The sequence below is a fragment of the Fusarium falciforme genome, chromosome 1 (genome assembly GCF_026873545.1).
Source record: "Fusarium falciforme chromosome 1, complete sequence".
NCBI classification, from domain to species: Eukaryota; Fungi; Ascomycota; class Sordariomycetes; order Hypocreales; family Nectriaceae; genus Fusarium; species Fusarium falciforme.
This window is the reverse complement of record NC_070544.1, coordinates 2,601,925-2,628,486: the sequence shown is the minus strand read 5'-3', so window position 1 is coordinate 2,628,486 and position 26,562 is coordinate 2,601,925. Positions and strand designations below refer to the sequence as shown.

General features: G+C 54.7%; 6 protein-coding genes across 6 annotated transcripts; 3 read left to right on the top strand and 3 right to left on the bottom strand.

The window, feature by feature from the left end:
- Positions 1 to 1,747: 1,747 nt before the first annotated feature.
- On the bottom strand, positions 1,748 to 2,595 carry NCS54_00069700 (Hypothetical protein; the record flags this gene model as incomplete). Its single annotated transcript, XM_053146342.1, has 2 exons — positions 1,748 to 2,435; positions 2,486 to 2,595. The coding sequence occupies 2 exons, from the start codon at positions 2,593 to 2,595 to the stop codon at positions 1,748 to 1,750; spliced, it is 798 nt and encodes a 265-aa protein (XP_053002317.1).
- A 362-nt stretch (positions 2,596 to 2,957) lies between these two features.
- On the top strand, positions 2,958 to 8,921 carry NCS54_00069600 (1-phosphatidylinositol 4-kinase; the record flags this gene model as incomplete). Its single annotated transcript, XM_053146341.1, has 4 exons — positions 2,958 to 3,140; positions 3,197 to 4,804; positions 4,851 to 7,382; positions 7,440 to 8,921. The coding sequence occupies 4 exons, from the start codon at positions 2,958 to 2,960 to the stop codon at positions 8,919 to 8,921; spliced, it is 5,805 nt and encodes a 1,934-aa protein (XP_053002316.1).
- A 416-nt stretch (positions 8,922 to 9,337) lies between these two features.
- On the bottom strand, positions 9,338 to 11,487 carry NCS54_00069500 (ZT-dimer domain-containing protein; the record flags this gene model as incomplete). Its single annotated transcript, XM_053146340.1, has 5 exons — positions 10,973 to 11,487; positions 10,238 to 10,906; positions 9,968 to 10,180; positions 9,844 to 9,902; positions 9,338 to 9,750 (listed from the first exon to the last, which is right to left on the bottom strand). Exons 1-5 carry the CDS (start codon positions 11,389 to 11,391, stop codon positions 9,338 to 9,340), a joined length of 1,773 nt encoding a protein of 590 aa, XP_053002315.1. The 5' UTR covers positions 11,392 to 11,487.
- Positions 11,488 to 19,028: 7,541 nt separating this feature from the next.
- NCS54_00069400 (Hypothetical protein) lies at positions 19,029 to 21,885 on the top strand (the record flags this gene model as incomplete). Its single annotated transcript, XM_053146339.1, has 2 exons — positions 19,029 to 19,276; positions 19,395 to 21,885. 2 exons carry the CDS (start codon positions 19,029 to 19,031, stop codon positions 21,883 to 21,885), a joined length of 2,739 nt encoding a protein of 912 aa, XP_053002314.1.
- Positions 21,886 to 22,311: 426 nt separating this feature from the next.
- Positions 22,312 to 22,965, bottom strand: NCS54_00069300 (6,7-dimethyl-8-ribityllumazine synthase; the record flags this gene model as incomplete). The annotated part of the gene is made up of 2 exons (XM_053146338.1): positions 22,312 to 22,699; positions 22,760 to 22,965. The coding sequence occupies 2 exons, from the start codon at positions 22,963 to 22,965 to the stop codon at positions 22,312 to 22,314; spliced, it is 594 nt and encodes a 197-aa protein (XP_053002313.1).
- A 712-nt stretch (positions 22,966 to 23,677) lies between these two features.
- NCS54_00069200 (DNA-mis-repair domain-containing protein) lies at positions 23,678 to 26,014 on the top strand (the record flags this gene model as incomplete). The annotated part of the gene is made up of 1 exon (XM_053146337.1): positions 23,678 to 26,014. One exon carries the CDS (start codon positions 23,678 to 23,680, stop codon positions 26,012 to 26,014), a length of 2,337 nt encoding a protein of 778 aa, XP_053002312.1.
- Positions 26,015 to 26,562: the final 548 nt, after the last annotated feature.

The window sequence follows — 26,562 nt, the reverse complement described above, 5'->3', positions numbered from 1 at the left end:
CTGATAGGATAGGCCATGATGCTACAGTACAGTACAAAGCACTTTTTCTGACGAGCTGACCAGACAGTATTCGTAGCCAGTATCTTGGAGAATGGCATGCATCGGCATCATTGCTGCTCGCATCGGAAAGTGGCCATCCCGAAGATCTCGAAGGGAGCTCAGAATTCAGGCGCTACCAATGATGGGCTAGATCGCCTTACAACTCTGGCCTTACCACTTTGCGTTCAGCAGAATCTTAGGGATCTACGAGCCTCACAGAATCTGGAGTGGGATCCGGAGTACGGCATTCATTAAGTTATGGCGCAGACGGTTGGTGCTGGCCCAAATCCGCGGTTGGTCTGGAAGAGAGATGGGCATCGCGGGCCGCACATCTCACACAGGGAGCTTCGGCTCCGGCCGCGCTGTGCTCCCGACCCTCCGGGGCCATTGTGTAGAATGCGTTCTAGGCCATTATGAGCCGATGTCGACGTCAGTTAACAAGACATTGAACCTTCCGATGGCTCTAGTCGAGCCGTGTATCATGGATCACCGATCATCGAGCTTAAATGAATGTTGGTCCCGTAGCCATGCTCCTTGGCTCTTAGGAAAGACGAGTGCAAAGAGAGCTGAAAACAGCGAGACGTGCGCTGAGAGATTGTCTTGAATGAAGGTGGTGTTGCCATTTGCCGCGCTTGTGGTGCTATGGAGACGTTCCAGAAGAGTCTAGATGCGGTCTTGGAATACAACTACCGAAATGCCTACCGACCGGGAGGGATTGTATCCGTTGCCTGATAACATTAGCTGCCCAAGGATCGAGGCCAATGGAATTTCAACATTGGGTGTTGTGGCACACTGATGGGAGTGAGACATGAGGTTTTCCAATGTTACCATCCTCAACTGATGGGGCCATCTACCCTTGAATTCCCTTTGACCATTTGACCCATGATCTCTGAATCTTCTGACCAAATCACTTGCTGTGGTTGACACTATTGGTACGGATTGGGCGATGTGCAGGTGTTGATGGGTTGTGTTTATTGTGTCTTCCAACACCAGAACGGCGGGTGACGATTGGAAGATGACGAGGGGAACGGGAATAGACAGAGGTAGAAGAGCACGAACGAGAGGATCTCAGTACGTCAAGTCACTACACAATAGATAGTTCTTATCTATCCTAAAAGCAGTCATTGTTGTAGATGGGTAGGTGAGCATTAACAGTCAGTTTGACGCCCGTTCTAGTGGCTATTGAATGTCTATAGGAAGGTAGATTTACCCTCACCGGCCAGTCCCTGCATGTGCAGGCTAAGCGATTTAAGCGACAAGACTCATCTTGACGATCCCTCGCGCTGGGCGTGTTCTCTCCGCAGAGATGGAGGCTGGAAACGAGAGAACCAACACCCGGTTACAGTGAACCAGGGACAACCCTGGACCCTGGGCTCGGAAACGGACATTGCATAAAGGCGAATTGTGCGCTGGATTGATCTTGAACCGACGCAGCATAGCTACCAACCTTGTGTTCATAAAATCTGACACATGGCTTGTGCTGAAGCCTTCGTCTAGGCAGGTCAGAGGCGGATCAAGATTGGGGTCAACTCCCAGCTTGTTTCTTCACGACACAGGAACTGTTTAAACAAGTGTAAGTGGCACAAAACTGCGCACCTAGCGTCAGACATGGCGGAACAGACAATCATATGCTGGAAAAGGCTCGTTGATTCCCTGGCGTCTAAGAAATTCGTGTTATACATCGTGCTCAAACACCCCCAAACACCGTCTAATCCTTCTTCAAGGGCAAGAATGTCTCCTCAATACCGTCTCTGGTGATGATGACCATTTGGAGGTTGTCGCCGACCTCGATGTGACGCTCCACCGCACCGTCGAAGGCATCCTTGATCAGGGTCTCGACCTCGGCCCGTGTCAGGGGACGTCGCTCCCGCTCCTTGAGCTCGTGGCCTTCTCCGCTACCGGGGATGTACTGGTTCTTGAAGTTGACCTGGTTGTCCAGGAAGGGCATGATCAGACTGCCCGCAGCACCGCCCGCTCGGCACTGCTCCCGCTCGTAGCTGCCGACGGGGTCGTAGGAATACACGGCACCCTTGCCCTCCTCGTCCAGACCGCCGAGCATCGCGTGCGAGTAGTAAGGGAAGAATCGCTTCTGGTAGAGCACTGTGGAGAGGCGCTTGGCGCAGGCGTTGACCGTCATGGGCTTGCCGTGACGGTAACGGTAGATCTTGCAGATGGTGTCGAGGTGGTCGCGGAGGGCCTCGCCGTCGGCGGCGAAGCCAACAACCGAGAGAACTAGTGTGGCGTCGTCCTGGGAAGCTGTGGTGCCGCCGATCTTAAAGACCTTGGGGGACATGCGAGAGTTGATGCTGTATCCGCTGGTGTGGCGGGTGTCGCCGGCCATGATGGTAAAGTCGGCGCCAGAGATGGCGAGGGTCGAGCCGCCATTGTCGGTGTAGCTGTGACAGTGTCAGATAGGAGCCCAAAATTCCTGCGGAGGGCGACATACGGGTTGAATCGATGTTCTCGAAACTCGCCGTTGTTGGTCTTGGGAGCAGCATCCGAGAAGGAGTAGTTGGGCCCGTTCATGAGGGGGTTCTGGCTGAACATGGCAGCCATGATTGCGGTTCTGTCTTGAAGGATATGGAGAGATCGAAAAGCAGGAAATTCCGCGATGCGCAAGGTCGATGGGATCGGATTCGGTGGTTGATGTTTGGTGGTTGATACTGCCTTGTTCCTTAGCTGAGGTGGTCGACGACGCACGCGTCAAGCTTGCAGCCTTGCCGATGCTTGAAGCTGGGGTAGCTCACGATGACTAAGCTGGCACGACAGGGGTTCACCTCCTAACACGCAGTTCGTCATTTCAATCGTGGGTGCGTCCAGCCTCCAATTTGGGAAACGAATTTGTTGACATTGTCGCTTCAAGCTTCAGTATTTGTCTTGATTTCATCTGCGGTCGTCGCGCCGCCCACACGCCCAGCATGACGGCCGATATCCGCTCCAAGGCGCTGCAGAAGATAGCTTCGCTGTCTGCGACTAGCTCCACGACGTCGTTCGACCGATCCGACCTTGACCGGCTTTGTAGGGCATGCCATGCAGGATCCAAGAGCAAGGACTATGTCAATGGCTACCAGAACAAGAGCTCGCTAGGACGGGTTCCTATGGTGGGTTTGCCATAGATTTTGAGCTACTCTGTCGGAAGCTAACCCTGGTATTGTAGTCTATCCGCGAGTTCGAGGTCCTGATCGCATTGTGTAAGACGGCGCCAAAGATCAAGTCCAGCCAGAGCGCGCAGAGGCTCTCCTACCAGCTGTTCCCGTACATACTCGAAGCGCATATTCAGGTTTTCGTTCCGTCGCCCTTCTTCCGAAAGATCGATCCGTCTCCGACCGAAGCACTCGCTTTCCATGTGACAGGGGCTCTGTTGGCACTTGGTATCAACTACGATGAGCTCCAGGAGAACGTCGCCGATAAGATCTGGGCATTCGTGAACTCTTGCAGACGAGCTACCGAGAGTATTCTGTCTCCCCAAGCTGGAGACCCTGATAACCCCCACCTTGAGGACGCGATTCGAACTGCAACAATTGCTGTTGCGCTTCTTGGATTCCTCGATGCCGCGGCCGCCCAGGCAGATTTCTGGAGGGCTGGAGGTCGACTTGCTCTGATCCAGAAGATCAGAGAGCTTCTTTCAGAACCCTTCCTTGTCGCAGTTGAAACGGCCCTCTCAACTATCCGTAACTGCCATAGCCAGGATCGCGAGGTTAAGGAATGGAAGAGGTATCTGCGTCAGTATGCGTCGTCTGGACGACCCCTGGGAGCCATGCTCCTACACCGAAGCTTCGCATGGCTAGTTGTCGCAAGCACCTCGCTGATGTCTGAGGACCCTCGTGCCCTGCGTAAGAAGCATATTCTAGACATTTACATCTCGAAAGGCGACAAGTTGCACCCAAATTCACAAGCCCATGAGGCCGACTTCCGGACTGTCGAGGCCTATGCCAGCTTCGCCATTGAAGAGATCCAGTATATCGAAGCTGGTGCCGACTTCATTCGTATGGGATCGCCTGACCAACAGAGCCTGGCTTATGCCGTCAAGGCTGCCGCTCTCATCGCTTATTTTAACTGTGCACTCTTGAATGAAGAGGCCGCTGACTCGGAGATCCTCATGACCTGGCTTCAAGAGACCCTGGATGACTCTGTGCAGATGGCTGACCCGACTCTGGCCTCGGCCGCGCTGCGCTGCCTGGCTTTGATCTGCCAGATCTCTCCAACTTTCTCGTCAAACGTGAGCCGAATCCTGCCCCGATTCATTGTTCAGGATGCCCCTCAAAGGGAGATCGTCAAGATTGCCTCCAACAGCCTGGCGTACGTGCTCAAGATGCTCTCCAAGGATGCTGTCATCAGCACCCTCTACACCTTGGGCAATGTACTCAGCCCTGGCTCTGAGCAGGCATTCACCAATGGCCAAGTGGATGGAACAGCCAGCGATGGGGCTATCAACCCTATTTATACCAACCGTCAGTCCATTGGCAGCTCGATTTCCCTCCAGATGTATGGCGAGGAGGAAACTGCGGTTGTCTCTGGCAACGTTGTGCAGACCATCTGCGGAATCGCTGCTGCCTTCAAGGACGAGAAGATCACTGCCCTTGCTCAGTCCATGTTGCAACAGAAGCTCGAGAAGGTGAACACTGGTGTCGATGCCCGCATCATCAGCGGAGCAGCTGCTTTGGCCTTGGAGGGCGGACAGCTGGAGTTCCGCTCTCTGCTCAAGCTGTTCACCAGACTTTGCCATACTGGCGTTGTGGAGAACCAGCTGTTCCTCCTGGAAGCCGTAAGTGTGATCCATTCTGTTAATATCAACTCACTAACAACCGTAGGTGAGAAACGCTCGCACCTTCATCTCTGCCAACCTCCGGCGCGACTCTCAGCTCTTTGATATCTACTTGGAACACCTGCTAGACAGCATCATTGGACTTGGTGATGCTCACTCAACCAGCCACGCTAAGGAATCCGATGTGCAGATGGCTGCGAAGGAGATTGCTGAGCTTCTGCACCCCCTGGCAACCTTCATGGCCAGCAACGACTTTGCTTCTGAGCCTGTTACTGATGACGAAACCTACTCTCTACTTCGAGATGCCTGGTTCAACATTGTGGTTCATGGGTTCACCACCAACACCGATCGTGGCAAGCAGTATCTCAATGAGTTGAGGATCATTGCCATTCATTCCCCACCCCTTGTCGCAGATCAACGAGGCGAGCAGGTTGAAAGTGACATTGAACTCAATACCGTTCTGCGACGAGGCTTTAGCAACGACCGGGAGTCGTTGCAGAAGAAGCTTCTGAGCGACCTCGTTCCTAGCAAGGCCAACGAGATTAAGAGTCTGAGTTACCGCAAAGTCATCTTCTTGCAGGCTGCGTACCTCATGGAATACCTCCGCGCCGACTCGGGCGACTGCACCAAGGTCGTGTCTTATTTCTTGGAGCCAAGCATGTCAAAGGGCGACGTCAGCAGTGCCATGGAGGGCGTTGGTGCTGCCGTTGTTGACAGATACATTGACAAGACCCTGTCAGGAAGCGAGGCGACCTTCTCTGCTCAGTACGCCGCTGAACAGCTTGCGACCATATTCTGCAGCTGCTGCCATCGCATTGAGCGAGTCCAGCAAGCCGCATTTGCCTGTGCAGACCGGATTCTTCATGAGATCCCTGCGGCTCTTTGCCACAGATCTTCTCTGTTTGCTTTGCTGGAGCTCCTTTCTCTCATGTGGTCCAGTTGCTTGGAGGCAGAGACAGATCTGTATGATCCTCGCTCCATCTTTGAATCTGAGCTTGGCGGTGTGACTGTCCAACTTTCAGATGACTACGATTTCCGAAGGTGGACGGTGGATGTTCTCAACCGCAAAGCCAAGGTTTGGGTCAACGCCGCCATCAACCTGGCTCCTCTCGACGTCAAGGGGCTTCTGCAGACCTATCTCTCCGAATTCAGCGACGAGGGAGCCTATGGTCATGTTTCTCTTGGGCGATCGTTTGCTCTTGAACTTGGCTCTATCATCCCTTCGACGGACAACCGACTACAGTCGATGGACAAGATCGGTAACTCGAGCATCAACACGGCATCGGACTTTGTGGCACAGTACACAACTCGCCAAGAGTACCGATACGGCGAGACCCTTCCGGATCGTGGCACAGAGCTTATCAGCTTCATGAATCACAACCGCCGCTTGTCCTTCGTGCAGTCATCGGTAAAGGAGAGCGCCAACGCAACCACTGCGCTTGCTCATATCGAGGCTAGAATCCTGAGCAAGAAGAGCGCTGCCATCACCGAGGTCCGAGACATCCTTCGTAGGGCAGCAGCTCTGCTGTGTCGCACCGAGAAGGATGAGGCTGCTATTGCCCATTACCTCGTGAGCATCCCGTTCGCCCTGTTCACTAAGCAGTCTATCAAGCTGGGAGTTTCTCTATGGCTTGGTGTGATGAACGAAAACCCAAGACTGGAACCGAAGCTTTTGAACGAGATTGCTCAGCAATGGGAGTTCACACTCGCCAGAAAGGTTGGCTTGTTCAGCCCGACTCTGAACCATGTCGACCCCTTCTTCTTGAAGGGGGAGTTTGCGCCCAGCGAGCTGGATGCGCTGGCAAAGAAGAAGCAGCTGGTGCATGACATTCTCTCGCCTCATGTTCGACTCCTTCAGTTCTTTGCCAGTCACTTCAATGCTACGAGACATGGAAGTCCTGACATCCAGAGAGTGTTCCTGAGAATGCTTGATCTTACGCTCGATGCTATCAAGCAGTCTGCAACCCACCCCATGGCCCGAGAGATTCGATTCTCCATCGTCCTGTTTGGTCTACGAGTTCTGCGAACTAGCAACACTCTCAAACCGGGTGCGCAATGGAGACTCAAGGAAAGACTCCTGTCGGCCGGCCTAGCCTGGTTCAAATATTCACCAAAATGGTCGTTTGGAAGCAACATTCTTCAGATGAAGACCGAGATCCGACTCCTGTCGGATGTCCTCACTGCTTTGCAGCAGGTCTCTTTCATTAGCGCTCCGGCTGCTGGCAACACCAAATCACTCCAGGCCAAAGAGCAGCTACTTGATCTGTTGGTCAGGAACGAGCAGTCTCGCCTGGCTGTCTGGGTCAACCCTCTCAACACAGCGGCAGGCCAGTCGTTGGCTCCGGCAGCTAACAAGGCGGCGACGGAGGCTGCGCTTATGCCTCTTGTGCGAACGGCCTGGTGGCAGGATCCTGCTATTGCGCTTGAGCTGGCGGCTAGGTTTCCATCCCCTCGCCTCCAGCGTGATATCAGGTTCCTTCTCCTTACTATGCCGGAGAAGGCTGTCTCTGAGCCTGAAGCTCTGCACCTGATCTTTGGAGGACTCCTCCCCGAAGATGTTGCCCTGCAACACCTCAAGGTATGTTTTGAGCATTGTCGTCATTTTGTTAACGCATATGCCAACTAACTCTGATAGTATCTTCTGTACTGGGAGCCTGTGAACCCTGTCACAGCCGTTACCATGTTCTTGCCGGCCTACGAGAACCATCCTTTCACTATCCAGTACGCTATGCGTGCTCTTGAGAGCCACTCGGTAGATGTTACTTTCTTCTACGTCCCCCAGATTGTCCAGTCGCTTCGATATGATGCCCTTGGCTACGTGCAGCGATACATTCTCGAAACTGCTCAGTTCTCTCAGTTGTTTGCTCATCAGATCATCTGGAACATGAAGGCCAACTCGTACAAGGATGATGATGCCCAGATCCCAGATGAGATCAAGCCAACTCTGGACACGGTTATGGGCAAGATGGTTGACAGCTTTGCGGCTGAGGACCGAGACTTTTATGAGCGAGAGTTTGCCTTCTTTGACGAGGTGACTGGCATCTCGGGCAAGCTCAAGCCTTATATCAAGCGATCCAAGCCCGAGAAGAAGCAGAAGATTGAGGAAGAGCTGCGCAAGATCAAGGTCGAGGTCGGCGTCTATCTGCCCAGTAACCCCGACGGCGTGGTGATTGGTATCGACCGCAAGTCGGGCAAGCCCTTGCAGAGTCACGCCAAGGCGCCGTACATGGCGACGTTCCGCATCAAGAAGAACAAGGGCGGCGCGACAGAGGTAGACGAGATGATGGAGGAACAGGACGGAGAGGACCACGAGACCCCTGAGCAGACGGTTGAAGTGTGGCAGTCTGCCATCTTCAAGGTCGGTGATGACTGTCGACAGGACGTCTTGGCTCTCCAGATGATTGCGGCGTTTCGAGGCATCTTCCACGATGTCGGCCTCGACGTCTATGTCTTCCCCTACCGAGTCACGGCCACGGCCCCTGGCTGCGGTGTCATTGACGTGCTGCCAAACTCCATCTCGCGAGACATGCTCGGCCGCGAGGCTGTCAACGGCCTGTACGACTACTTCATCTCCAAGTACGGCAACGAGAACTCGCTCCGGTTCCAGCGGGCCCGCAGCAACTTTGTCAAGTCGATGGCGGCCTACTCGGTCATCTCGTACCTCCTCCAGTTCAAGGACCGTCACAACGGCAACATCATGATCGACGACGCCGGGCACATCCTGCACATCGACTTTGGCTTCTGCTTTGATATTGCTCCTGGTGGCATCAAGTTCGAGCGCGCCCCCTTCAAGCTCACCACCGAGATGGTGGCGGTCATGGGCGGCTCCATGGACCACCAGAGCTTCAAGGCCTTTGAGGAGCTCTGCGTCAAGGCCTTCCTGGCTAGTCGGCAGTACTGCGAGCAGCTCAGCCAGATCGTCTGGCTCATGATGGACAGCGGCCTGCCGTGCTTCCGCCCTGAGAGCGTCAAGCACTTCCGGGAGCGCTTCGTGCTGGACAAGAGCGAGCGGGATGCGGCAAACTTTATGAAACACCTCATCAAGACGAGCTACTCGAGCTACAGCACGGGCATCTACGACCAGTTCCAGCTCCTGACCAACGGCATTCCCTATTAAGGATAAGCGACGGGGAGGAGACGCAGGCGGACTGGCTGTGGTGGCGAGATATTGTGGTGATACCGCCCTATCTATCTAGTTCTTTCTGACTCTTAAAAAGATGGTCAAATACAAGTACCATCATAGCTCTACCTACTGTAATTAGTCTTGTTTCTTTTCTTTTCTATAATAGTACACAACCCTTTCACCAATATCCAAAGTAAACAAGACACGGTCCATACTATTCTACACACTCGTCCTAGATCCCATTCTATCGAGGGCAACCCAGCCATGATATGATGATGAGATTAGTTCAGTTGAGTCTACTACTACTACAAGGCATCCGGGGAGCCGGCCCCTCTGACCTCCTCGCTTAGACGCAAGCTAAATGAGACGGAGATTCTCCGCTCTCACTCACGGGCGCTGCCGAACCCACCTCATTTCGCCTTTGCAGCGGACCCTTTGAGCATGTGGGTCGGGGCATTGTAGCTGGTGTAGTCGACATGCACAAAGGCCCTGTCGACAATGGGGACAGACTCGAGGAAGTAGGTGAGCACCTCGCTGAGGTCGTGGCTGTCCTTCAGGGGCGTGGCGGCAGAGAGGACAATGTCGACCTCGACAAAGAGCTTATCTCCGGCGTGATAGGCACGCAGGTTCTGGATCTGGCGGATAGCCGTCGCGAACCGCATCGTGAGGTACAGCAGCAGGTTACGCTCGTCGGGCTGAGCTGAGAAGCCCGAGAGGTTACGGACGTGATGGGCCGACGTCTCGCTCCAGTTGAAGATGACCACCATGGAAAGGAGCAGGCCGCCGACAGCGTCAAGCCACCAGATACGTCCATAGAAACCGACTGAAGGAAACAAGGATTAGCAGGGGTTCATGGTGCAGCTCAGGGATGCGGATGCAGCGGTCCGATCGCGCATCGCGGGCAGCGGCTACTCACTAATCGGGAACAAGATGGAGCCCGTGTTGAAGATTACATCCGTCTTGGCGTCTTCGGCCCTGCAGCCATGGTCAGATCTTGGCCGCGCACGTGTGTGATGTAGGCACTGTAACATGAGACTTACAAGGCTCGCACGCTCGAGTTCTTGACGACACGGCACCAGACCCAGCAGGCACCCTTGATGACAATGGTAGAAACCATGATGGCGATAGCGGGGATACCAAGCTCGAGGATGTGGTGCGCTGGGTCCATGAGGCGCTGGATACACTCGAGGCCTACCTGGAAGAAACAGGTGATCATGATGATGGAGAAGACGAGTACACCGAGAGGTTCAAGCCTAGAAACACGGGTTAGACTTGGTTCTGCGCAGTAACCACACACCAGTAAGACCTACTTTCGACGACCGACGGGGTAACTGTACTGGTCCTGGTGACTGGCCGAGATGAGACGTGTAGTTATCCAAACAATGACAGTACTGAGAAAGTCAAGCACAGCGTCGACTAAACTAGCCAAGACGGACATGGAGGGAACGGAAACAATGACGGCAAGCTTTCCAGCAAGGAGGATGGCGTTGGCGATAAAGTTGACCCAGATAGCCAGAGTCACAATGGGGTCATCGCTGTCGACTTCAGCGTCCTCCAACCATGGCAAGTTGGGCTTGGGGCCTGCGCCGTCTTCCTGGCTGGCAGGCGCTGGAGGCGGCTCGTCGTCCTCATCGTCGTCTCCGGCCTGGCGCTGAAGCATTGGCAGGCTCTCAGAGGAGCGGAAGATATCCTTGGGCGTGCGAGTCGCGGGCAGCTTGGTGGAAGAGTTGTTCGCCTTGACAGTGCCGTAGGATCCTGGGGTGAAGGATGCCGGGGTCGAGCCGTTCATGGGGGGCGAGTCGGAGGCTGTGGATGGCTCCTCGTTGATCGTGTCCGGTACATCAATGGGCCGGAAGGCCGAGGCCTCCAGCTCGGTCTGGTATTCGTTGAGGAGCTCATGGGGGATAGCCGAGTCGAGGAGAGCATCAATGTAGAGATATTGTTGGATTAGCTCGTTGGTACGCTCGTAGTATTCGCGCCTATCGCGCCTTTGGTCAGCTCCAGCCCGAAACAATAACCGTCCATTTACGGCAATGTGGACTTACAGGGGCTTGGACATGGAGGCCAGCTCTTCCTCTGGTTTCCAGTACTGTTCCCAGCGATATCGGGGGTTGCTTCTACCGATGAGCTTTGCGCTGCGGTTCTGGGGCCCATTGAGCAGCTGGGTGAGGCGGCGCTCGTCGCTGAGCAGCCTGCCAAGCTCGTCGTTGTCGTGAGGGCGAACATGGAGAAGCGCCGTCTCCTCGTCGTCTGGGCCCATCCAAAAGGGCGTTGCCGGATGAGAATGGTGAGAGTGGTGCGAGTGCAGAGAGCCAGTTACGCTCTGCATGCTCTGGGTAGAGCGACTGCGGATGAGGGACTGGAGGTGGCCGCTTCGAGTGCCCAGAGGATTGTGGCTCTCATCGTTGGAGAGCAGCGAAGGCCGCCTCAGATGGCTTGGCCTAGAAGGGCTAGGGGAGCTCATGGTCGCGAGCACAATGGTCGCGCCTAGAGGAAAGATGCGCCGAAGGGAGCTGGCGCAAGGAGAGGAGAGGGGTAACAAAACAAAAACAAGGTTGAGGTTGGCGCAATGGAAAGAAAAAAAACAGAGTTGGGGAAGATGAAACTGAAGCTGAAGCAAACCTAAGCTAGCAGTGAGAGGAGGAGCTCTTGGTGTTTTTCCGATTCTCCGAGGCTCAAACACAGAAAAAAGGGTCCAAGTGCAAGTGCGTGCAGATCAGAGTGTAGTGCCAGCCAGCGGCAAAAAAAAAAGATACAAAATAAGGCTTTCAAGCTTGAGCCGGGCCTGGCGAGGAAAAAAGAAAAAAGGAAAGGGTTGAGAGATTGATTAGATCCAATCCATGCCCGCGATTCGCCCACATGGTGGTTTACTCCACCACGCCCTGAGCCATAGGCTCTAGACTGGAAAGGCCTCATCTGAGGGGCTGCTTTAGATGCTGAAGGGGGGACTTGAGTCGCTCTATGATGAAGTCCCCCGAGGGAGACCCGGTGGTGGTGGTGAGCCTTCTACAAAGTGGCCGTTGCGGCTGCAGAGTTGGCGATATCTCGAAGTACACATTTTGGTGTTTTTTTGGTGTTTGGCTGCATCTGCGTCATGCATCACGCAAAGCAAAGCAAAGCGAGGCGACTTGCCGGCCCGCCTACAGCTTCAGCTTCACCACCCAGGTAGCTTCATCTGGCGATCCACCAGGGGTCTCTTTTCTCCTCTAGCCGGCCGTGCCGGGGGGCTCTTGGCGAGTGGGTATGAATGGAGTCAAAAGGTCTCAATGAAACTCGAGATAGACGCAAGCTTAGTACACGTTGACTAAGGCGTGCTATACCCTGAAAAGCAATTTTCATCTCGTTTTCTTCAATTCAATCGTCAAATCTTTTACCTTATCTCAACTCCATCCCATCCCGCATCCCGTCCCGTCCATCCAGGAAGTCGGTGCATTAATGGTCCGGTTCAGCTCGCCTCTTCCCAGTTTCCACCATATATGTCAAAGGTTTTACAGCCAGGGGGGGGGTTTGAGCCTACCAATGATGTAACAAGAAGGAAGGAGAAAAAAAAATACGAGGCTGGCCTTTTACGCTCGCAACTTTTGCTGCCAACGGGGAAGCACGAAGCTAGGAATGGCATCTGGACTTTAATCGGATGATGTCGCTGGTTGGATGTGACTGGGCGATGATACCGTACCTCAAACTTCCCGCCAGGAGCCGTCGGAGAGCGGACGCGCTGTGCTCGATCGGGAGGGTACGGCCAAGACCACGGAGGCAATTGGCCATCCATCATCATCATCATGCACACATCACCGTGTAGCATCTCACGCTTAAGCTTCTACGCTGCGTGTTTCAGCGGCCTCCGTGGCTTCGCTGCCATGGACTGCATGTGCAAGAGCCAACCAACTCAAAGTTGCAACAGCCGCAAGCGCAGGCGCATCATCGGGGTGGCGGGATCATGTCCAATCGCTGGTCAAGTTGCCTCTCTTCTTGACTCTCAGCTGTTGAACATGCAGCTGCTGAGAGTTGAGTTGCTGTTGAATGGGTTGGATGGCTGGTGAGAGCGTTGCTGACTGACTTGGCCGCCCTGGCAAAACAAGTTAACCTTCACATGGGGTTTTCCAATCACCATGATCCGACAGCCAGTTTTTGGCTCGTAGGTCTCCGAGATTAGCATTGGACGGTCACATCCATTCCAGCCAAGCCCAGGTGCTGTACGCTGCAAGCCCGCTTACAAACTACAAGCACCATGTGGAATTGTTGATTGAGGCTTTCGCCTCGTTCTGATGTTTCAGCGCAGCGCCGTGAAGCGTGGTCGAGCTCGAGAGCCTCTCAACCCCCATTCTTCTAGATATGCGGAATGCAAAAACGGCTGCACTCTCTTGTCAACAATCACCCTTGTCCAATCCCTCCAGCACACTGTGCGGCACACATCTAGGTTGTCTCTGTCTTGTCTTGGAATTTAGTGCATCGGAGGGGCAAAAGATCCACCAAGGCCGCGCAATTCATGTGTTTGACGTGCATCGGCATTGTTCAAGCTGCTGCTCTGTCTCACAAGTCCCCTTCGATATATGGGAACCAACCGGATGCGCACATCGCTTGTCGACGACATCGAGCAGCGGTGATCGAACCCGGGTGAGTGGCTAGCACTAGCACAAGCAATGGATCGAAGAATGCTTCTCAACAAAGTATCCGTGGTGGAGCCTCATGCTTTCCTTTGCCTTGGTTTGGCCCCCAGTTAGTTACCAGGAACATGATCACGATGAACCGTCACCGAGTTCTCCAAAGGAACAAAGTTGGTCGCTTATGACGATGACTGGGTTTGAAGGGGTCAAGGGGGCATAGCCCTTGTTAATAACGGCCGGCGTACAAGGAGAAACGGCAAGGCTCCGTGAGTTGCGGTTTGTCCGCTTGTTCCTTATTGACGTGTTGCAAGGCATCCCCCTTGTTATTGCACATAGGTTTTCCTCAACTCGACGCGCTTGATGACAGCACACACAACGAGCAACAACAACACACACTCACAGCGATCCTCTTTACTGTACTGTCTAACCCCTGGCCTGGTGGGGAGGGACCTCCTCTGCACATCCATTGCTACCTACTGTATGGGGCCAACCATACGAAATGTTGCAGGGACCTTGGGGCAGTTGGAGGAAAAGGGAGGGGGGTCGCATAAAACTGGAGAAGGGATTCGAAAACAAGCTTCAACCGGCCATGGATCGGGTGACGGGAGCTCGATGCTTGCTTGTGCCTTTAATAGAAGCCAAGTTGAACACGTACCGAATCTCTCCACGTACTGTGTAATGGCGTACCTGCTCCGTCCGCTCGAGGCGGCTCTCGCTTGCTCGGGTTGGGAGTGACGTGAGACGAGCGAGCCGCGCCCGGCACCGGGGGACCAGCTGAATATGCCGTTTTGCATCGAAGCCAGATGTATGCGAGCAAGCAAGCGACCAGGCCAGGAGGTCCCGAGCCGAGCAGATTGAATGAATGATGAGCATCAGCGTGATAATAGCGTTTACGGACCGTCAGCCAGCCCACAACTGTCAGCTTGCATCTCAGCTGCCTACTGGACGCTGCGACTGCTCAGCCATAATCAAGCCGCTCCAGCCTTATTGCATCCACATTGGATCCCTATACAACACAGCCCTGCCTGTACTCCGTGCAGAAGCGGAAAAGCAAAGCTGCCGTGGCACGGCACACAACCGTCGGAGAGGGAGGCCTTCTACGGATGGAAGCGTAGAATCCAGCGTGACACTTGTCCCAGGCTCGAGGATGTTTCCCAGGACAATATTCCCTTTTTTCGAGGCGACACCGATGATGGAAGGGCGAGGCGCGGATAATTAACTTCAGGCACACTTCTCTCATCCATCCCATACGAATCTCACATCTCCCTCTGCACATCACCGATGGAGAACAGACGAAAGACGGTTGGGCCCCCTGGATGGAGGCAAGCATTGGCCAAGTCTTGATCTAAATACGCCGAGCCGGTCCACCTGGAGGACAGGGAGGGGGGAGAAGAGTGAGCTGCTGCAGAAGCGCAGCAGGGAAGAAAAAAAAAGGAGGGCCCTCGCTCTCTTTTGAGTGAGCGATGATTGTCGACTGACGAGACGCGTACCTGACTTGACCCGATCAGGCCTGAGTTTCTGAGAATATTGGACTCGCTAGCATCGATTCGGCTGCATGGAGGGCATGGCATGGGGGGGTGAGTCCATGTGTCCAGTGTGTGTGAGTGGGAAGCCCGGCCAGGCACCTTCACAGTGCAAGCCGAGTACAGTAATGGGTGTGAACGGGCGCACATCGTCGCCGTCGTCGCATCGTATTAAAATTTCCCTTCCCCTTCATGGGCTCTGAACCAAGTTTTTCGTGCAGGACAGAGAGGACACACGCCGTGAAGCCCGAGATTTCCCTTCTCGTGCTGGTTGGTGATCGACAACTCCCTCCTGTAGATCGCACCCCGTTGCAAACGTCAGCGGCAGCAAAGTCGTAGACCAGGGCATGTTTGAAAGAGAGCGACTCGATCCATGATTCCATGATTCCGGAAGATGAAAGGAAAGTCGTCCAAGATCCATCGACAGGCCGGGGTCGGTTCCCGCATGGGGCCATGGCTCCTTTCAAGTGGGAACTCTCTGGTTCGTGTCTCTTTTTGGTTCAGGGCTGCCCGTCGTGTTGTTGTTGCTGTGTTGTTTTTCCATCCACCATGAGCTCCACAAGCTCCATGGAGATTGTCAATGGTCCCCTGGCGGGGCCTGGCCTGGCTTGACCCCAGTGGCCCTGAACCACCCCGGCCAGCCCAAAGGGAAAAAAAGAAAAAGAGGCCACAACGGGAGCCACGCCCACGTCTTTGAGTTCTTTCAGACAGATCCAATATCCGAAGCCGCCGGGTTGCACCTGGTGGACTTGGCACTTCCGGTGTGCCAGAATAATCACCTTCTTTCCCAACGTGTTCGTTCTTTGACTTGGAATAATATTGGAGGGTCTCTCTCTTTTCCACAACCTGCACAGTATGAGGCACGATGGTCTTCTGGAACTCTCAACGACCTTGCCCATCAACTCCACAACCGTCCCCATTCTTTTCTCTTGACCCTGACGTTATACTGTACTAGTTAGCTTAGATAATGGGCACTGAAATAGAAACCGCAAGTCTTTTGTCTGAACCAAGTGGATGTATACTGTGCATGTGCATTTTACGGATACCCAGGCACGCACTCAACTGGAGTCACTCCGTAGAACCTCGGCACTGACTGAAGCCCCAGGAACTCTTCTGGGGGTGGTGGACATTAAATGAGTGAAACCCAAGCCAGCAAGCAAACAGGCAAGCAACTCAACTCGTCGAGCCAAATATTGAATCATAAAAAAGGAAAAATCTCCACCTGTCCCCCGGGCCCTGGGCTGCCCTGGCCACGCTCGTTCCGTTGCTGCATTAACATGTTGCCGAATCAGCCCTAGAGAGCTTTAGGCGCCCGGCAATAATAGTTCGTCAGCCCAAATCTCGTTGTCCTTATCGTTCAGCTGGTGAGAACTCGAAAAGCGAACAGATCCCATTCGCGACGCAACAGGAGCCAGTCGTTAAGAGCAAAAGAGCCGAAGATGGATCTCGACGCTAGCAGCATGACGGGATGCAGCAACGCAACGACAGCGATGGACGGATGCCGTTGCTCTTTCTGTGAGACATTCAAGTATCCACATCCACCGGCTCCGGGCAAACCTGGTTCACTCACTCATTCATTCTCACTCACTGACTTACTTGACGCTGTCCCTTGTTCTTTTGCACTTTGTTGTGCTCACTCGTGCTGTGATCAAACTCGCAGCCCATCTGCCGTCCCTCCCCAGAACCGGGAGGAGACCAAGGAAAAGATGGCAGAGCACGGCACGGGACGCATCCGTACCAGACAAGGCACGCACGCCCAGAGGACGCTATCGGCAAAGTATTGCTTCGCTCCGATGCCACCCAATTTACTGGAGCATGTGGGCGCTGCCTGCTGCTGCAAAGGTGCAGGCACAGGCACATGCCTGGATCCCCTGGCGGCCCTGGCGTCTCGGTGCCCGTGGGTGCATGAGGATGGCTGTCTTTCTTCGTCTCTCGCGCCTCTTTTTTTTGCGTCTCTCCGGCCTGTATGTAGCTGGTGATGGAAGACCCCCATTATGTCTTGTCCCTTCTTGGCCTGGCCCACGCCTCACTCATTGTTCCGGGCTCAGTCTCCCACACTGGAAGTCCATTGAAAAAAGACTGTCTCGGGGACGTCTTTGAGACTAGCGTCCCTCTTCCAACCCTCACACGCTGGCCGCCAGTTAAAATAGCAATCATCCCATGTTGCCTTCTGGGGGTGGTTGGCCAGGGAGCCACTCAAGGCTCTAGCTGAACCTGACCCCTGGGGCTTAGGCTGGCATCTGGGCCGGCTGAGCATCACCCTCTCTGGACCTAGGGACATAGCCCGCAGCACAGCAGATTCTCATTGCCGTGGCCATGCCATTGGCAGCAGGGTCATGGTCATGGCCGTGGCCGTGGTTCAGCGGCCGTGACCGTGACCGTGGTCCCAGCGACATGGGGGGTTCGCTTGCTCCCATCCATGGAGCAACGCCGCTAGCGAGGTGGTAGTCGGGACAGGATACGGACTGGACTGGACGTGACGATGGATGGGCCTCCAGCACCTCACCGTACTGCACTCCTCAAAGCCAAGAGCCAGAGGGACCCCTTTGGTCAAGCCTCTCCTGCTGGGCCTCCGTCCGTTGGCACCTCGCTCGCTCTGGAGCTGGGGTGGCTTACGAGATCTGACTAGACCTCATGTAGCCCCCCAAGAGGACGACGCTGCGTTGGCGGCGTCTAGGGAAATAATAACACTTCGCTCCCCCAGCCGATAGCCACTTTTGATCCTCTTGCTCTCGTCCCTCTCAAGTCCAGTCGGCCGCCACCCCTTAACCCTCTGGTCGCCAGCAGCAGCGTCTTGCTCGAGTCTGCCCATCCGTCCGTCTGTTCGCCTTCTCGATCGATCGCTCGCCCGCTCGCTCGTTATTATTCCGCCGAACAGTGGTGACCGTCGATACAAACCCGGCAATACACAATCGTCGTATCGACCCGCAAGCGCATTCCTCCTGCTGCCCACATTCGCTGTCTCCGAACGATTTTCCTGCAGAGACACCAGGCCGTAGCCACCTAAAGCCACGGGGGAAGGACCCAAGACCCGTACCGCTGACGCCACACTGTATCCGCGCACTGTGCAACGCCCGGTCCCCGTTGTCGTGCTCCTCGTTCGCCCATCCATCACCTGTCGGGCCACTCGCTTTTGTTCGCCATCTTTCTCTCATTCAAACCTCACCACCACCACTCGCTTTCCCCCCCTAATCACAGCCGCTGCATCTCCCGCCTTTCGACTGTTGCATTTCTTCACGTTGTCGACATTTAGCCGCTGCCTTCGCCCCTTGGACGACTCGACTCGTTTGCCGCCTCTGCTTTCACTTTCGCTCTCGCACTTGGCCGTCCGTCCTCTTCCGGCTAGCCAGCCACTTTTTGCTCCTCCTAATACCAACCGTCCGTCTTTCGTTTCTGGAGATTAATGTGAGTCTCAACTTTCTTTGCCTTCCATGACACATGCCGCCCGCTCTCCGCCAACCACCCAGTTTCATGTCCACGGCTTTAGCTCCAAGCCGCTCTCGCCGTTGCTTGGCTTGATCCGATAAAGAAAGCCTGGTTGCCCCCAACATCACACGGACGAACGCCCGCCCGCTCGTCAGGATTCCCCTTTGATTTTCGGCTCTGTTTCTTGCCTTCTCCTTTTACTTTGCTCTAGAGTAACGGCTACGACTGCATCGTTACATCCTTTGGTTTCCCCAGCCTCTGCTGACCTGCGATCCTACCATCATGCAGTTACCCGTCTCACTCCGCATATTTGTTCCTTGACACGATCCGCCTCGAATACCCTCGCATCGGACCTTTCTAGGATCTCGTTTTTGGATCGTTTTCTTCTTTATTTTCAAATCTTCGACATTTACTCTTCTCGGGCATCAAACCCCCAACGTATACGATTGCAAATATCCAGCTCTGTTTGACTGATCTATTTGGGTCTCCCCAAAGTCTGTTTTATGGGTTGCAAGTAATTGAGACCGATTTCTCGATCCACCTTCTACATGCCTAGATTCGGTGTCGCGTTCAACAGGCGGAAGTCAACCGCAACCCCGGAAGATTTACAGCATGGCTCAGTGACACCGGAGCAATCATCTTTCCGAGTCATTGAGCGAAACGACCCCTCTCTCGGCAAGTCGTTTGACGGAGGTGCGAGGATGGCGAGGGCTTCTGGTTCTCACGCCTCCCGGCCCAGCCAGCTGGATCTTGACAGCGAGGATAACATGTTTGCTGATCTCAAGAGTGGCAACCGGTGAGTCCATTTCTTTTTCTCGTGTACGACTCGTTCGCAGGGCTGTTTCACGACTTTTCATTCGCTCTGTAATCAGAGACAAAAATAGTCATGCACCGTGGCGCTGACTCCTTCTCAGGGGAAGTGGGGCGTCCAATACGACCAAGGCCACATCGACTGATACCTCATCAAGGCACAGCAATGCCTCGACTGCTCCCTCTTCGACGAACCTCGAGGGGCAGGACGATCCCAAGCATTATCACAAGAAGGCGCTGCACGACTTTGGCTCTCGAAACGCCCCCAAGTCGAGCGGGTCCGGCTTTCTGAACCGAGCGGGTCGAACTTTTTCTTTTGGCGTCCAGAAAAAACACAACGCCTCCGCCCCAAAGAACGAGATCCCCGACGTACCGCCCGTTCCTTCGATCCAGCACGACGACTTCAGTGGAAGATCCAGGGGCATGACCGAATCTACGACCAGCACTGCCACACCGCCCAAGTTGGAAAACGGAGGGATGGATCTCGGCGGAGATTTTGGTTCCATGTTCAGCACTTTTGACAAGAGGGCCAGCGTAGCTACCTTGAAGACCGATGGATCTGCCGCACCTCGATCCTTGACAGGCAACCGCCCAGCCCAGCCCGCGCCCCTGAGCATCAACAAGACGGCCAATGTCGAACCCGCTCCCGAATCATGGAACAGCCGCACTTCGGATGACAATCTTCTCGGTTCCACCCCGGCATCTCCGGAAATCGACGTGCCGCCACCTGTGCCACGCCACCAGAGTTCGTTCAAGACCTCGAACCGCCCGTCCGATATTATCGAAGATGAGGATGCCAGACTCCTGCAGGATTCCATCGCGGTAGGACGTATGCTATCGGATTCCAACCCTCCCTCTGGCCGTTACCGACGAGATGAAGACTCCTTTTCATCATTCACCAGGAAGCCTCTCACTTCTAGCTTCAAGAAGGGCGATGACAACATGTTTGAAGGAACCCTGGCGCACTCGTCACGCATCGCCAATCGATACACCTCGCGAGCCCCCAGTCCCCCACGAAACAAGGTCATGACTCCTGCTCAGTTTGAGAAGTATCGGCAAGACAAGGAGAAGGACTCGAACGAGACCGCTCACCAAGCGACCGCCAATGACGATGATGACGAAGATGAGATCAACTACGACGACGACGAAGATGAAATCGAAAAGTCGAAGCAGCAGGCGAAGCAGAGGAGAAAGCAGGAGGCCCACATGGCCGTTTACCGACAACAGATGATGAAGGTGACTGGCGAGCAGCCCGAGATGCACCCGCCTGACCGCCCTGGACTGGCCGCTTCGATGAGCGCACCCCAGCTGCACCTCATGAAGAAGACCCCATCTCCAGGACCTCCCACTGGCATTTCTGACGAAGATGACGATGACGAGGTCCCCTTGGCCATTCTGCAGGCTCACGGTTTCCCTAATAAGAACCGGCCTCCAACCCGGCTAAGCAACATGGGTTCCAATCCAAACCTGCGCGCATCTGCCTCGCTACAGCCCCCGAGACCTGGTTCAGCTATGGGCGAAAACTCGACTCAGCGACACTCGATGCTTCCTGCCTTTGCACGAAACCTCCCTCAGGATCCGTTTGTTGGTGCCAGCATTGCGAAGCCTGCTGTGCGGGAATCGTTGACCTTCAGTGGCGGTATCCCTGCCTCGGCGGAGCCTCAACAACAACAACAACAGGGTCCCCTCCCTCCTGGTGGTCTCGTTGGCGTGATTGCCAACGAGGAGCGAACGAGGGCCATGCGCCGTGGTGGTGCAGCAGCAAATGGCGCCAAACTTATTCCTGGTCTGAATGCGCCACAAGGATCCTTTGAGAACCCCAACGGTTTGATAAACAACGTAGGCAACGGTGGTGGAATTGGCGGTGGGATGGGCGGCATGTACAACATGCCCACTATGGGAATGTCGCAGCCCATGCTTCAGCCCATGCCTCCACCGCAGCTCACTGTGGGAGATCAGGCTCAACTCCAGATGACCCAGCAGATGTCGCAATTCATGCAGATGCAAATGCAGTTCATGCAGATGATGGCAACCAACAACCAGCAGCAGCAGCAGAACGGCATGGCTCAGTTGCAGCCACCATATGGCGGACTGCCCGCCACGCAGTCAATGAACGATCTTTCATCACGGCACTCAATGATGTTCGAACCGGCTTTGGAGCCCCCTCGCCGCATGGACGCTGGCATGCGCACCATGAGCATGGTCCAGCCCAGCTCGGCTTCTTTTATGCAGATGCCACCTCCTGCTGGATATGCTGGCTCGATTGCCGGAGGACTGCCGATGGGCTATACTCCGTCGATTGCGCCGTCTGAGCGAAGCAACATCGGTCTTCCTGGGCGCTACCGACCCGTGTCTCAAGCTGTTGACCCTATGATGGCCGATCCCCATCGCCGGACCAACACCATGTCTGGGGCACTCGGCCGGTGGGATGAGACCAAGTCCAAGTCTACCATCAACGTAGTCAACACTGCCAATGACGGGTCAGATGACGACGATGAGGAGGGTTGGGAAGCCATGAAAGCCAAGCGAGACAAGAAGCGAACGCTTTGGAAGAGCAAGAAGGGATTCGGGAGTGAGCTAGGCACGATGATCTAGAGGGGTCATGTCACGAGGTTTATAAAAGAGGAGGAGGAAAGATTGGATTTATACGCCCTACTTTTGCATCTGGAGATTCCTGGGACTAGCCCAACTCGAGCGTCAGCTGGGAACCCCATACAAACTTTGTATATTCTAGAACTCTGATTTTCGTTTGGGCGTCGTATGGAAAGAAATGATGGGCACCGGCCTGTGGGATCAGGTCGCGTGCATGATAGATAAACCTTTATGCCGGTAATTGACTAATTGGGGGGTCACTATTGGAATTGTCTCAAATCTGATCGTTCAAGGCCGTTTGGTGATGTATTCTGCCACCTGGTGTCTATTGTCTCTTTTTTTCAATTGTTACTCAACGCCGATATTCAAGAGTCCCGCAGTCATCGCTATTTGCTCCTTTGCTCGAGCTTTGTTCTGATGTTGCTAGGCTTAACCGTCAATGGTTCCGTTGGCCCATTCCCGTCTCTTGACGCCCATCTCAACGGCGGCCAGGCCCCAGTCCTCGCCGTGGTTGTGGCCCTTGCCCTCGACACCGGCGCGAGCCTTGGCCTGGTCTTCGGTGAGAACGGTCAGGACACCGAGAATGACGGGGACGCCAGTGTCAAGCTGGACACGCATCAGGCCCTGGCAGGTAGACTCGGCGATGTACTCAAAGTGCATGGTCTCGCCCTTGATGAGAACGCCAACGGCAATGATGGCATCAAAGGGGCCCGAAGACGCAGGGAGAGTAGAGAGATCTGGAGTCGACGAGGCGAGAAGGTCGGTCGCGGAGGGACCACCAGTAGCAGTGCCCTGGATCTGGGACGCAGAGAAGAGGCTAAGGAACCGGATATGTCAGCATTGTGATGACAGCACACAAGAGCGAAGAGGGCTATACCGCTGGACGGCAATGGGAAGCTCCCAAGAGCCGGGGCAAGACTGGACAACAATGTTGGACTCCTTGACGCCACTGGCGAGGAGCTTCTCCTTTGCGCCGGTGACGAGGGGCTCGATGATGGTAGAATTCCAGCGGGCGTGGACGATGGCGATGCGCAGGTTAGAGCCGTCGTGGTGTTGAGGGGAGGGACCCTTGAGCGACGACATTGTGGCTGGCTGGAGATGCTTTCGGCTATGTACGAAATGCAGGTGTGTTGTTTCTCGTGAGCAATGGCGATGACTCTATCGTGAACTGCCTCTTGGTGGATGTAGTTGAAAGGAAGGATGGTTTGTCAAGCTTGGGTAATGAATGGATGTGGCCGCTGGTGGGTGCGGGGCCACGCGGCAGCTCATAGCGGGGTTGGCGGACATCACGTCACAGCGCGGGCACCTCTGCAGCTCTCAGGGGAGGGTTTGGAATGCAGGGACTGAGGAGGGAGGTCATCTGGTGGGAGGTACGTACCTACCGTACCTGGTGGGTGCTGGCCGTGCCAGGTGGTGATAAGCGGATCGCGCCTGCCCTGGCTTGGCGATGGTCGGCCCCGGCCCAGGCGGCCTTCGTCAACTTCGCTTGGGAAGGAACTACCTAACCTACGCGAATGCAAATCCACCACGTTCTTTCCCTCTACGAGAAGCTTCAAACCCCGTGATCCAGGCAGAAAAGATGAATCACGCCTTGCAACCTCATGTTTTTCTCTCCTTCAGCTGCAACACATCCCCTGCTCATATTGCTTTCATCCATATTAAGCACTCCACCAGCATGTTATCCACATGATCCATGTAGTCTCTCGGGCAACCAGATGCTGTGTTTCAATTTACCATAACCACTCAAGAGATCTCATATCGTTGTTCACAATCTCCAAGCCATCTTCACATCATCATGCCAATATCAGCACTACCTCCATCTGCAGCTAGCCTTTTAGGCTCCTCGTCTGCGATCGCAGATCCCCTTTCCCTGGTCAAGGAGCTCGTGGACAACAGCATTGACGCAGGTGCCACATCTGTCGAAATCACCATCACATCCAACACCGTCGACAAGATCCAGGTCCGGGACAATGGCCGGGGAATACGACTCGAGGACTACGACTCACTGGGCTGCCGAGCTCACACAAGCAAACTCCGAACCTTTGACGAGCTAGATTTCAAGGGCGGCACTACCCTAGGGTTCCGCGGTGAGGCGCTTGCTAGTGCCAACTCTCTGGCAACGATCAAAGTTTCAACTCGAACTGCTCAAGACCCCGTTGGATCGCTCCTGTTCCTAAAGTTTGGGCAGGGTGGAGTTGAAAAGCAGCAGCCCATATCCAGCCCTGTGGGGACGACAGTCCAAGCCTGGAAGCTATTCGAAAACATCCCCGTGCGAAAGCGGACTGCCTTGAAAGGGAGTCGCAAAACACTAACCAACATCAAGAAACTCCTGGAAGGCTACGCATTAGCGCTGCCACATCTGAAACTATCTTTCAAAGTTCCTGGCGATCCTTGCCAACCGTGGTTGTATTCGCCCTGTTCCTTGATGAACACGCGGGAGGCTATTACACAAGTCTTTGGCCATGCACTCGTCACTCAACTCGATGAGATCTCGTCAGGAACAGGTACCGATGGACCAGCGACCCACCTGTCACAAGAGATTGTTCTCACTGCGTTTCTTCCAAGCCGCGGGAGCGATGCTAAGATAGTCAAGAATAAGGGGGTTTTCATTTCGGTGGATTCACGACCCATTTCCTCCTCAACTGGGACAGGGAAGAAGATTGTTGCCATTTTCAGGGCGGGCATCTCGCGGACTTTGGCCTCAACTAAGGATTTGCGGTCTCTTCCCAACCCTTTCATGCAACTGAGCATCAAGTGCCAACCAGGTTCCTACGATCCCAATGTATCACCACTCAAGGACGAGGTGCTTTTCAAGGACGAGTCGGCGATCCTCGATTGCTTCCGGGCCCTTTGCGACAAGGTTTACGGAGGGAAGGATTCTGTGACCACAGGAATTGCTTCTGGGCGAGAGGAGCAACGCAATGTGCGCATCACAAGGCAGATGCAGAGAGAAACCTCGCTACCCCAGACGTCAGTGACCCCACGGGGACCAGGAGAGAGGCCAACTGGTGTCAACTGCCAAGGCAACGTCCAAGGAAGCAGCACGATGAACCGTCTAGATCCTATCGAGGCTCTTAACGATGCACTCGAAAGGGTTCTTGGCTTTAGTTCCAACAACTCGCAGGGTGGTAATGCTGCTTCACCTGTTGCGGCTCACGGTTCTCGGCCACTCAGTTCTGCCCGCTCTGCCCATCGGAACGAGGCTGTTGATACCGAAGAACCACAAACAGTTCCAGCAGCGATGAGAACCAAGGCTGTGGTCAATCTCTCCCGGAACGACAGCAACTCGAGCGACCTAGGTGGTACAGAAGGGTTGATCCCGGTACAACTTGCACGAAGACATGCAGCTTCCTCTCGTCGCCAGGAGTCACCCCCCATCCGCTTTTCTGAAGACATTGGTCGATATTTCCGACCCAAACGTCACGAACCAATAGAGATTGCAACAGATGAAACAGCTACGCTGGAAAACATGCAAGAGGAACATTTGTCGAATCCCAACACAGCCACGGGTCGCCTTGAGATTCGCCGCCCCCCGCTCATGGAGTTGACAGAGTCAGACCTGAATACACCCCGGGAGGAGGAGGAAGACGAAGAGGAGGAAGAAGATGATGAGTCTGTGATTGAGCTCCCTGTCGCCGAGCAAAACGCTACGCTGTTACGCAACATGGCAGGCCAGGCCACAGCCCCACGTTATGCAGTTCCTTCACCTCCGGTAAACATCCCATTCAGACCACTCACGAGACCACGACCAGCACCAAATCCGACGTTGCGTTCGGAGGAGCCTTCTGCCCTTCGGACACCTCCTTCGTCAGATCCTGCGCGTGCCAACCACCTGTATCGTGGTAGTCCATCTGGGAGCCCAATCAATCAAGGCTTGGCTAGAGGCCAAAGGTCACCTCGGAACGCTGCCAGGCTGTCGACTGACAGGTTCGCGGATCACGGAAGGCGTCGGTCAGTCTTGGACAACGGCCAGATTGGCTTGCTGAGCAGGCGTCAAGTGCAACATGGACGGCACGGGAGCCAGTTGACGGGTCGAAGAAACACCTTGACCCTTGGTCACGATGACGCAGATGCACACCCTAAGGACGTGTTGCATGGCAGCCATACTCATGCAGAGGATCAGGAAGGCTAGCAACCTTTCGGCCATGGATTTGTTTCCCCTCAAATCAATGCGCAAGGCGAGAGCGCGAGTCAGGGGACTCAAAGTTTAAGTGTTTTTCCAGAGATTGCAAGAGAATCGGACGAGCAACAGCTTCAGGGAAATGCCCAGTGGGCACACACTCTACAGACATTACTGATGAGGACACCTCCACCACCCGAGACAAGGCTGGGTAGACAACCCCTGAGTGGGAGACGTGAGGATCTGGGCGTAGCACCAGGAAGTGACGAGGTCGAGGGCTCGACAAGGGCGGCAAAACGTCGACGAGTTCTTTCACGCACTGCATCCTCACAAGGCGAGGAGGAGCAAGATCCCCGACGCTTTCTTATGAAACGACAGCGCTCTTGCACGCAGGGGGGAAGGCTGAAACGCCTCGGCTCAAAGAGACTTCCTTTTGAGACAATACCTCAGGACTACGTCACAGCGGGTCTTGTATTGAAACTCAACGTCGGAATGAGCGACGTGAACAGGATGATCTCGAAGCATATGGCCTCAGGATATGGAGAGCAACGAGGTAGAGA